We start from the raw sequence: 12,627 nt of genomic DNA, 5'->3' as shown, positions 1-12,627 counted from the left end.
CAAGTACAACAGATATGAAGTCCCAGAATATCTTCCACTTCCACATAATTGAAGATAAGGTGAAGTAGCGGAATAGAAAATAACCTTTGTGGACTATTAATTATCACTTCCATGTTTTTCTTGTTTCTATAGTTTTATTACAGTGTGCTAATATCTGTTTTGTTGAGGAAGAATTACAACACACGGAGACAGTACAAACTATGTAAGTTTATGTTAATATAATCATGACCCACCTAAACGTACATAAGACCTAGTACATAGTATTTAACCTATTTAATTTTTTTTTTTATATAATGGAGAAATAGGGCTACTTAAGGTAAAAAATATATGATTTCAAGAATAAAGTCATGTGGAAAACAAGTTGTAATTGTACAATAAACAGTGAAATTTGTAATCTAGATTTTGGATCCAGAATCCAGGACTCCTTGCTCCTTATTTCTTAAAAAAATGTTTTCTCGCAATTTTATGACTTTTTTCTCTTTACTGTCAATATTACAACATTATTTTTGAAATCTCTGAATTTTTACTTTAATAGGACCCTAATACTCCAAGGTATTTAAAGGTCTAAAATCCAGATAACTAAATTTCAGTTTTTTTAAGTAAAGCTTGATTATCTGTTTAGGAGGACAGCCTCAGATTTAGGGAGGCATTACACCTGTTATCACCTGTTATCACCCATCACTTTACTCCTTGATGCTTCAAGCCTGTAATAGAAATACTTCCACTGACACCTCTGTGTCTCCTGAGGGCTCGGACGATTCCCATCACACCACAGATAACGTGACTGACAGCTGATACTCTTCATTCCAGTTTGACTTGAAACCCAAAGCGTCCTACAAGTTGAAACGTGTTTGAATAAATGCAGAAACACAAGTTAGGGAAAAGGGACAATACACTCGAAATTACAATACACACAAGTGAAGAGTGAAGATAATGAACTGTCTCTCCTTTCTTTCCTACTGGGGAGAGGAAAACTTACCGTGTTTACCTGAGGAGATCAATACAGCACAGTAATTGTATTGATGGTTCCTGGTGCTGGATTATCACAGGAGCTGCTTCTGCCTGTGAATTTAAGAAACTGGGCATAACATATTTTAGTAGCCTACTTTCTCATCTGACTGTCCCTGAACAAAATAAGACATCTGGACATGTGAATCATTTCTCCTTTACCGCTCTTCATCTTCTCTATCCCTCACTGGTCAGAGTGGTTTTACTTTTAGTCACTCTTGTGTCAAAATATACAAGATATACTGTTAACCTGACTTGGTTTTACCTCTAACAGTTCTTGTGTCACATATGTTGTATTGATCGGTTGTACTTTAATTACTTCTGTTAATTTATGATGTATTGTAAGGTGTGCTTGGCTGTTAAGAAAGATGCTGTGAAACCAAAAGTATTATTTGTTATTACCTTTATTTTTTCTGACGATATTACGAATCATGCTGCCAAACAACAAACAAACAAACAAACAAACAAACAAATAAATACTGTGGCTTTTGAATTTCTATTTTCCATTCCCACTTTCCCACTGGGAATCCTTTTAAGTGATCTCATTTGTTACACACTCCATGTAAAAAGGGTCATGAGGAAAATCTATTTCTGTTGTGTGTTCCTTCATTTTATAATAATATTTAGTTTTTTTTTTTTTCATCTTTTCTCTGAACAGCCTTGTTTGCACCTCAGCTCTTATGTCGCTCGACAGCTGTCACTCCTCTTTTCACAGTTGTTGATTTGGTTCATATCTGTAGACAAAGGCCCCGGGACACTTCCTTTTTTTGGTGTCTTTTTGTTGTTGTTCTGCTTCTGAACCCTGAAGTGGGTCACTGATCAGTTTAATAAACATTAACATACTGTATGTTAATGAGTCACACTCCAATAGACAAATAAACATTTATTCAGTTTAAGTTGTAGACTCAGAAGATTTGGTTTTCATGATACAGGAATCGTCCAAAGATAAACAGTTGACTTTGACAGAAAAGGAAAGTGAGTGGTAAAAGTTTTCTAACAATCTTCTCCGTTCATGATCTTGATAGAAATAGGAGAGTGGATGCGTATTTTAAAATAATGTCTTTAAGCTGCTGACAACAGAAGCGATGAAAGTTGATCATCGGGGGTTTCATGCTGAGTGGTTCTCTGAGTGACAGATAATAAATCATAACAACAGTAACGTCTGCCTGGAATACTGACAGGATATTGCTAAAGTGCTAAAATGGAAGCTCAAAACAACACGTTAACTCGTCTTTGAATATCACTGAGTCGATGTTGTTGGCAGCTGGAAGGACAAAGGTTATTCAGGTGCTTATTTTCTCCTTGAAATGTTCAAAAATACACATTTCCAAACCATCCCAGGCTTCACTATGCCAAAACAAACTTATTGAACAGTCACATTTTCACACCTACATGAAAATTATAGTTTCCACAAATGCATGTCTGTGGATTGTTTGAGGAAACTAACACCAGAGGTTTTTGTCCTCAGCTGACAGTCCTAATAATTAAAGTTGTATCAAGACAAACAGAAGAATCTCATATTATTTAAACTAGCTTCATTTAGGCAACATACTATTACATTGTTGCTTGAAAACCCATCAACTCTCCTACAGATACACCTGGCGTCCACACTGCTCTTCAGTTTTAAAGCCTCTATAACAAAGTTTGGAAACACTGCTGAAAACTCCCGGTCTGTGTTTTGGTCTGGACGGGAAGAAACTGAGATGTTCAGACAGAGATTGTTTTTGTTGTTTGCAAAAGAAAACATAATAGTATGGATGTAGACTTAAACTCGTGAAAAACAATATGAACTCATATTTAATTTATGTTCATTAGTGCAGTGCCTAAACCTGCCCGTTTGGAATGGGCTGTTTGCTTGGCCTGTGGTAATGCTGGTTGCCTTTGACCCAGTTGCAGTTGCTACAGAGCGCTGGTCACCTTTTTATTCAAAGATTATTAAGATTGAAATGCAGATTCCAAGTTTCACCAGAAAAATGATCTCCCACATTGCAGTGAATCACTTGTAGTCACATCAGAGCATGAGACGTTTTAAAATTCATCCCTGTGTCCATCTCCCTCGTTGGGCACGGGATGTTTGGTGCTGGGCTCACTCTGGGTTTTCTATCTCAAGAGCTCTTGTATCTTCACCACCTACTCTCTGAACCACTTCTCTGCTTTGTTCATTTCTCACTCTTTGGTTTATTTCATTTTTTTAGTCCACTCTGCCGGCTCGGCTGTGTTTAAATCAGGCAGAGATGCAACATCTTCTTCTTTGTCTGGACACAAATACACAAAGTCAAAAGAGTTGTGTACCAGATGAAAGCTAATACTTCCACCATAGTACACTTTTCACCTTCTTATTACAGTTAATTACCCGTGGTAATTTTCATGACTTTCCGAATGCACTTGGATCTTTTCTTGGTTTTTCCGCGTATAATCAGCTCACATCCCACAGCTCAAACCTCATGAGAGGAGACCGGAGAGAATACCGCGGGGGAAAACGACTCTGTTGAGGGATGATTTTCAAGTATTATTTTGTCACTATCATGAATTAAATATTTTGCTTTAGCTGGGTTGCAAGTGCTCATTACACACTGCATATTTGAGATAGAAATTAGTGCTGGCTATATGAAAGTTTAATTTGGTTCATCCAGCTAATTGCTGCATGATTGATCATATAATTACAGAGTATTTGTTCCCTGGATGTTTCAGCGCTGGTTGTAATTCCTTTACCGCGGTTATATAGAGTGTTTCACAGCCGTCAATCTATGGAAACTAATAGATCTTTGTTGGTTAGTACATAGCCTGTGTCTTACTGGATACTATTTCCTCTCCAGCCTTTCATTTCCCTATATTTATTCTGCTCCTTTGAGATTATGCAATGCTCCTCTCCAAACAGCGAACGCCTGACAAATACACGCTCAGTCTTAGAAACAAGACGGATCTAGATCAGACGCATCAATTTTTAACTACTCATCTCATTAGTAAAACATGAACATCACATCGGGATTGTGCTGATATTGGAGTCAGGACTGCAGCGAGGACAGTGTCATAACCTGAAACAATGGTAGGAATGATGGGCCAATTGTTTTATTCCCTAATAGATTTCCAGTCATCAGCAAATTGATGACTGGATCTTTTGTAGCGTTGGCAATTTACCTTAATTTATGAATGGAAATCGAAGTGTCTCAATGCAGAATGTCAGTGAGTTGGTTTAATACCTTTTTATCTCTTAAGAAATATCGTCTTCATTGTTGTGTGTAGATATTCATGGCTCCTAGACGATGAACATAATCATAATGGATAAAGAGGCTGGAGGTGACTGATTGAATTGCAGCCTTGAACAGAGCCGACTGACAAATCCTTCAACACTCATCTTCATCAGAGCAATACAATATATGACGTCATTTGGAGCCCGAGTCTGCAGAGCAGCGATCATGGGATGGAGCCGCAGTAGCCTGGTCCCACTGACTATTATTGGACCATTTATTTCCGCATGTTAACTCAGCATTGGGGTCCTCACCTGTCATCAGTGTCACATAGACAAACATCAGTGTGATGAAGGTATGACAGAAACCAACCTTGAGAAAAATGTGTTTGACGTTTAGTACGACCATTTTAGTTTGGTCCATGTCCTATAACGTAGCCTTTGCTGATTGGTCAGGCTCTTATCACATGACTCTTCCGGAAGAAAACACCTGGCATCAGCCTCTTCTGCCAGTGTGTCGCAGAACATGGATAATCAATTACAGGATTTGTTGACCCTCTCTTACGCTGCTGCTGTGCCGTTCAATTCTCCATTCTACAATGATACAACCGCTTACGAATGAGACAAGCTATTATTCAAGCAATTCCTGTTTAGGTCATATGATGTGTTTTCAGGTGTGTTTGGATGGGGATTAAAACGGATTTGGGACAAAGATCATTTTAGTTTGAAAACACCAACATGAGGGTCTGGCAACCCTTTCCCACCGTGATAAAGTATGGTAATTATTTTTGTTGTGTTTAAAAGAATGACAGGCAATCTGCTCTGATCACATCAGAAAAGGAAGAGACTGAAGATATTGTGTGCCTGTGTGCTCAAACTTCCACCCTGTTGTTGCACGGTAACATCACTGCGTCAGTGTTGCAGCATCATCATGATCAGTGACTGCAGTGGTCCAGATACAAACAATCTGTGTACCGCTACAAGTAGTTCAGCAGGAACTTTTATTGGACACATTAATCCCCTCTGACGTCCTGCAGATATATTTTCCTCAGCAAGTGTTTTCATGAGAGAGTGGTTAGGAAGAAGCTGTGTGTATCTTTTCTCCCTCCACAGCAGGAGGTGTCGTCGCTCCGACTGACGGAGGCAGAAATGCTGAGCAACTGCCCAGATTGTGGAATGAAGTGGATTATAAAACAGATCCTATGGCTGCAGCATGATGGGAAAATAGTGAGACTGAGTGTGTAAAGGCAGGAGAGGGAGCACAACAACACAGACACACACACACACACTCTGCGAACAATACTGTATAATACTGTGTGCTAATTGCTGTCACGTTCCCTAGCTACTGTAGCTATGGCAACTCATCTTGATCGTTATAAAGGAGCTTTACAAAGTAACCATTTTATAAAGGAACAATTTCAGGGAAACTGCAGAGTATGAGCTACACACACACACACACACACACACACACACACACACACACACACACACACACACACACACACACACACACACACACACACACACACACACACACACACACACACACACTGTAATTGGACTCATCTTTTGTTTGCCTCTTCAGGACCTTTTCCAGGTCCTAATGAGGCCAAACGTCATTCCTTAGCTCCCGGTTAAGGTTTTGGTTAGGCTGTCCACAATGAATGGAAGTCAAAGCAAAGTGCTAATAAGCATAGCTTCTTCTTGCAGATGTCGAGGGAATGTGTGTCTTCTCTTATGCTGCTTTATGCATTACATTAAAAATACTGAAAGATCCTTTGCCTTTAGAAAAAAGTCGGATTTGTGTTTGTGTGTTGAATGATGGGTTTCAGCTTCATTTTTCTCTTTTTTCAATTTGTTTTTCAACGTTGTGTGACCTAACTGTGGACTTTATGAAACTTAAGAGGTTGTTCTATAACCATTAGGTCAACGCTTCGATCCCAGGCTCCCCCATTACGAGTGCCAAAGTTTCCTTGGGCAAGATACTGCACCCGAAATTGCCCCTGACGGCTGTGTCGACAGTGTGTGAGAGAGACAGTGCTGCACATAGATGCACTGTATAAATGTGTGTGTGAATGGGTGCATAGCAAAATCACTGTAAAGCGCTTTGAGTGGTCATCAAGACTAGAAAAGTGATAAATCAATACAGAGCTTTTACCATTTCTTCATATTTAAGTTTCTGTTGAGTTTAATGTGCAGTTTGAGTGAGCACTGTGTGTGTATTTAGCAGTGAGCCCCTGCTGTAGATTCACCTAACGCTCAAATGAGTCACCTATAAACAGTAAATGGCTGATAAACCGGTCGGTTAACTGCTGTTATGAAAGCGCTGACAGCTCGTGCTCCATCAGGGCTGGAGGTTTACAGCAGCTTGTTGAACTTAGCCTGTAAAGAGCAAACCCACTTTATTAAATTAATAGCTTCCTTAATTGAGGAAACAACTAATTTGAAAACCTCTACTGAACCACAACATTTAATATGGAGGTTAAAGAGATCAGCAAAGGACAAAGAGAGACGATCCAGGCACTTAATTATTCACCTTGACCTTCACGCTCGTCTCCTGCACTCGTACCAACCGGGGTTAAATGTGCCTTCAAGGACTTGCTGCCCCTTCAGCCACGAGAGCATCGGTGAGCTGCAGCCGCAGAAAATGTTCTGGCTCACAGTCAGAGCGAGAGAAAGATGAAAACCTGCAGTTGTGAATTTCTTTCTCTCCCGGTGTGCCTCGTCCAGTAACCAAAACGCTGCATGTGCATGAACAGAGACAAACGGTGTGTTATGATGGTGAGTTATTAGAAGGAGGCTGCTGTGAATGTTTTACTGGTTTTACATCCTGCTCCATCATGGTCAGGCTGAAAACAAGTGCTTGGTCAGGCTGAAAACAAGTGCTTGTAAAGCTTGTAGTGCGTCTTTATTCGCAGTTTTTTTCCTCAGTGCCACATCTTTTCTAATACTACTCGCTGTTCATCATCACATCCACATAATAAGGTTGAGTTTAACTATTAAATCTTCAGGCTGCGTTCTTTGTATGTGAAAGAAAAACTCTGGAATGACCTTTAGTGCTATTAACACACACTTCAGCACAACAGTGGTAAAAACGATGCAAGTGATTATAAACATGTAAAATTAAAGAAATATTCTTTCATTGATGTAAACTTTACTCTCCATACATGTTGATTTGTTTGCTTCCCAATTGATCAATTTCTAATTTTAATTGTTAATCCAGCTGTGCACTGACTAAAGGCTCTGAATTAAATCATATTTTAACAGGAACCAAATGGAAGTGGATCAGCTGAACAGTCTCAATTTTTCCAAATCCAAATTTAATATTTAAATTTTCTAAACAATTTTCTTGGTGTTTCCAAAATGAATATTCTTGAATGTTTTACGTGCCATTTAAAGACGCTAACATCAGTTCAATTTTTTAATTGAACTTTAGTTTATTTTAGGTAGAAATAAATGTCTGTTACTGTTGAAAACTTGAAATTAAACGTGTTTTCTTGTTTTCCTCATTAATTAACTCTGCAGTCTATTGACACTGCAGCACATCAGGTCGGTCGGCTGCTTCATCAGAGTGTGAACGTTTCCTTTTCCTGTCAAGGTGTCGGTGAAATCCTTAACAGCAATGTGACACTGCATCACTATCACACCTCTGTTGGTTGTCGGAGGATGTCAGGTTGTCATGTGAGCTGATTGACAGCCTCCTCAAGGCATTATAGAGGCAGCAGAACTCAACAAAACACCTTTTAAATATGAAGAAAGAGCATTTCAAGCTCCTCTCACACATGCACTGTAGGTACATTCTCACCAGACTGTGTTCGTCTTCATTTTACATTATGGATGTGTTGCCTGTGTGGAGAATGAGATGTAACATTTGGTTGCGTGTTTAGTTTACGCTGCTAAATTCAATTATCCATTTGCTGAGTTTCATATTTAAGTGATGATGTTCCAAACGGATAAACTGAACGTTCTGCTCACTTTCCACTCTCTCTTCTTTTCTTTTTTTCAGTCCTTTACTGATTTTATGCTTTTATGCTGATGCTTGTCTGTTTCACTCACTGAGCACAAATGAGGCCTAATTAGTTATCTCTCTCTCTCTGTGTGTGTGTGTGTGTGTGTGTGTGTGTGTGTGTGTGTGTGTGTGTGTGTGTGTGTGTGTGTGTGTGTGTGTGTGTGTGTGTGTGTGTGTGTGTGTGTGGGTGGGTGGGTGGGTGTGTGTGGGTGTGTGTGGGTGTGTGTGTGTGGCATGTCTGCAGAAAAAGACGCATCCATCTCCTCCACCAGGTTAAACTGATGATGCCAATACTTTAAGTAGCGCTGCTGTTTGCCTGCGCCTGCCTGTATCGATCCCCCCTCCTTGGTGCAGCCGTCCCAAATTAGCAAATAGGACACAGGCACTTGTGAAGCAATTAATTTAGCCTCAGATCATCTCATTGTTGTGTTTGTTGGCCAGTGTGCGAACACAGATAAAGCCACTAATGTAGGTTATTATCAGCTGCTTAGAGGAAATTGATTGTCAGAGTTCAGGGCCTGCGAACTGTTCAGTGCTGAACGATGACGAGCACAATGACGCAGGTACAATACATGAGTCCCCACATCAACAAGCACCAACAATCATCAACTAGTAATACCAGTGAGATAGTTTCAACAAACTGTATCAACATGAGTCATAAAAGTGTAGGTTATCTTTAACAGGCTGAACTACGCAGGGAAATGTCAGCCAATCAGGCTCCACCTTCTATTCGGGCCCGTAAGTAAAAATAAGAGGCAATTTACAGTTTTTAATAAATAAATCATCCAAAGCTCATATAATTGAGTTAAGAATACCCACAAAAGTTTCACTAATCCTACATATGATGATCTTTTATCTAAATGATATGTTCATCATGCAGTTTACACACAATTTCAGAAAAAGTAAGTAAAATATCATCAAAATCCTTAAATTACGCAAATGTATCCAACCTACATTGAAAAACAGAGAAAAGCAGAAACCTTTGCAACTCAGGTGCTGGTGACATGTATGTTTAGCGTTTTACTTCTACAGTATACTTAAATTCTATCTAAAAATATAGTTCAACAATTTAAAACAATTGTTTCTCTACAACCAGTGTCCACTTGTATGGCCATTTGGCCATAGACTGTAGGCCTATGTAAAGATGGGCGAGCTGTCTCATCTTCCTCTCATTGTACAAAAATGAAGCTAAAATATCCTGGATACAGATGCCGCCATCTTGTGCTTTTGACGTTGTTCAAAGCCAGAGTCTGTGCAGTAGTTATCGTGGAGTGGAGCCGTGGTATCAAGGTCACGCTGAGGCACAAGCTTCACTAATTATGACTCAGCTTTCAATCTTAACGTTTTATAGCATAAAAAAATAATTAAAACCAAACTTACCGGAAAAATTAACACATTGTATGTCCAGGCAGGTTTATAAGATTTACTGCAGCCAGCCATTAGCGGGCAATCAACATTATTTGGCTTCACTTTTGCAAGCCATCATGTTTTCCATCTTAATATGCAGTCTATGATACACCTATAAAATCTAATACAAGTTAATATAATTATAAATTATACAAAGACAACATTTTGTTATCTAATCTATAACCTGCCCATGTGTTTAATGTAGAGATTTTAGTTTACAGTGTTGTTGAACTGGACCACATCATATTGTGTTTTGTCTTTACAAACAATCAAGGGGAAAGAAAAGATACACATTCTTATACAACGTAGTCCAGTCCAGCAACACTAACAATAACTTACTAATAATAAATATAAAATAAAATAATAACAATCATCTTGTTAAATTAAATCCTCTAGTAAAGTTTTAACACACAGGACCATTGAATGCTTCCTAACGGTAGAACTTGTGGCAGAGCTGTTGTACTGGATTGCATTACATCACATAATACAATTATTGTATTGATTGTTATCAGGATGAAGTTACTGTGACCCAGATTTCAGCTCATATACTGAGCCTGGTTAAAAGTCCTGTTGTGTTCCTCTTTGTTCGAGCACATTGTGTGCTGCCTGCACGGAGCCTGTTAGGACTGAGGAGAAATCAGCAGTGACAGATGAAAAAGGTCACGGGCTGGACTCTGATGCTTCCTCTAACCCAGACGAGCCAACGTTGCTGTTCTGAAAAGGTTGATAAACTCAAACCTGGGTGCAGTTTGACTGGAGATAAGCTCGGCAGACTGTTTGAGAACCGAGGAGTGGGCCTGCCGGGACCGTTCTGATCGCTGTGCTTCAGAGCAGAGCAGGGAAAGAGTTTGATAGAGCGCGTAGCGAGTAAAAACCTGAGAGAGATTAACACTAATGAGCTGTGACTCTGTCGTGGAGCGAACGGACTGTTAATGATGCTCTGTTGTTCTGCTCCTCACTGTTTCTCTCTCACACGCACACATCTGTATGCACTGAGGGATTTATACGAGCATCATCTCCATCCCTCTGTTCAGCCTCTCTCCAGCCTGGGTTTTTGTTTTTCCTCCTGCTTCTATTAAAGCTGTGATCTGAGCACATTCAAATTGGACAGCTGGAGCCGCAGATACCTGAGGTTGTTTCGGTGAATTTTCACATGAATAAGACGCAGCAGGATTATAGACATTTTAAAGCCTAAAACGCCTCCGAGAGCCACAGAAAAAACAGCCCCGTATCAGGCAGCTCTGACCTTGGCAGGCTCTGCTTTGTCCTCTTTTACTTTCAACATCCACACTGAAACGTTTTCCTCCAAACTTGATCAATTATTGATGGGTGAAACCAGCATGAAGGAGAATGTCAGGGTACATCTTCCTCACGGCTGCATGACAGCAAGAACCATGTCTGCGGATGAAATGCAACTGTGCTCATGTGCACGCATATACAGTATATACTCGCACTATATGTGTGGGTGAGAGGGAGAAATGCAGTCCTGCAACAACAGATTAGGAAAACAGAGTGAAGATGTAACAAAAGGAAGGAGCAGAGCGCAGGGTGGGAAGTCACAGAACAATAATAAAAGTGAGAGAAAATAATCAGTTTGGACTCCCTGCACACAAACCCACACAAAACCAAACCTAAGACAATCGTAGACTTGGTTGTTTCCGCCAATGAATTGGTTCCACAGGTCTTCCTACTGTGGATCTCTTCTGAAAATATTTTTTGGTGCAATGCTTTTTTGAGCTTTTGACAAATACCGGTTTTATTTTGTGATTGACTTCATTTGATTCCTTTCTTTTTTACGAAATGATGAACTTTCTATTGTTTTCATGCTGTTCCTCTTTTAATCTCCGTTGTTTCTCTCTATAAAGCTCTCTCTTTCTCTACATTAACTAAATCGTCCACAGTAGAGTTCATTCTATCATAGTTAATTATAAATAAAACCATTATCAGACAAAACATATTGAAATTTGCTCTGATATGTTAACCATAGACTGTATACAAAGATTCATGATGTGATGTTTCCCAAAAAGTGAAGCTGAAGTGCTTCTATCGCCCCCAGCCACCAGCCAAAATAAAAAGTCAAAGTACAGATTAATTTCCCCCATTTTAGGTAGTTTTTTGTTCAAGGGTTAATTGTGACGATATTTCTGGTTTTAATTAATAATAAAGTTATTTGATGCTTTAAACAGGGTGAAACATGATTGACAGCTGGGACCGACTCACAATTTGTTGAGCACGAAGTGACATCATCGGCACAAGATGTCGGCGTTAGTACCTGAGATATTTGGGCTTCATTTCTGGATAGTGGGAGGACGTGCAGAGGTGTCGTCTATTACAGTCTAAGGTTGCTTAAGTTGCTTAAGTTGCTTACTGTTTTTAGATTTTGTTTTTAACAGTCTCTGGTGTTACTTTGGGAGCATTTTGATCAACCAATTGAGCAGTTCACTTGGAGACTGCAGCCGTGATCCCAGCTCTGTACTCTGGGTTTTTATTTCTGGAAAGATGGAGATACTTAGACAAAAATGGGTCTTGATTTAGATGACAGCAGTGCAGACAGGAAGACAGCGAAAAACACTGTTAGATAATAATGCTTTTGCTCAGTCTCCCTCTCTCACACTTCCTGTTTTTGTTTTTTTCCTTTTTTTATTTCAGTTTTTCACAGATCCTTGTACCAGCAGCCCCTGTCTCCATGGAAACTGCAGCCGGAGCAGCAGTGGGGAAGAGGGGGAGCCGGCCTACACTTGTGAGTGCGGCGAGGGCTACGAGGGGGAGAGGTGTGATCAAATCCTATTGGACCTGCCGGCCGCTGACTGGGACCCTGCCACCCCCTCAGCTCCTGGGCTGGCCACCCCTGTCGCCTCCACCACCGCAGCTGCCACTCAGCCGTCAGAGCCAACCACCATCCCGTCCACCACCACGCCAGTACCTCCCACCCTGCAGCCATGGCAACCCAAACCTGGGCAGAGGCTGCTGGTGGTGCCGTGGGAGGCAGACAGGGTGAGATAACTTCACCGATAAA

General features: G+C 40.2%; 1 protein-coding gene across 3 annotated transcripts in view; it reads left to right on the top strand.

Annotated features, from left to right (window-relative positions):
• dner (delta/notch-like EGF repeat containing) overlaps positions 1-12,627 on the top strand; it is a 57,041-nt gene that overhangs the window by 19,709 nt on the left and 24,705 nt on the right. For 2 of the 3 annotated variants that reach the window (XM_034604526.1, XM_034604527.1), the window contains exon 2: positions 12,261-12,605. In XM_034604526.1, coding sequence (XP_034460417.1) covers positions 12,261-12,605 — 345 coding nt within the window. Of the gene's footprint in view, positions 1-4,036; positions 4,055-12,260; positions 12,606-12,627 lie in introns of those variants that run through there. The other variant, XM_034604528.1, reaches the window with a different exon arrangement.

Source organism: Hippoglossus hippoglossus, chromosome 13 (assembly GCF_009819705.1).
Source record: "Hippoglossus hippoglossus isolate fHipHip1 chromosome 13, fHipHip1.pri, whole genome shotgun sequence".
Classification (NCBI taxonomy): Eukaryota; Metazoa; Chordata; class Actinopteri; order Pleuronectiformes; family Pleuronectidae; genus Hippoglossus; species Hippoglossus hippoglossus.
Note: the sequence above shows the minus strand (reverse complement) of the source record. Positions and strands in the feature narration are given on the sequence as shown.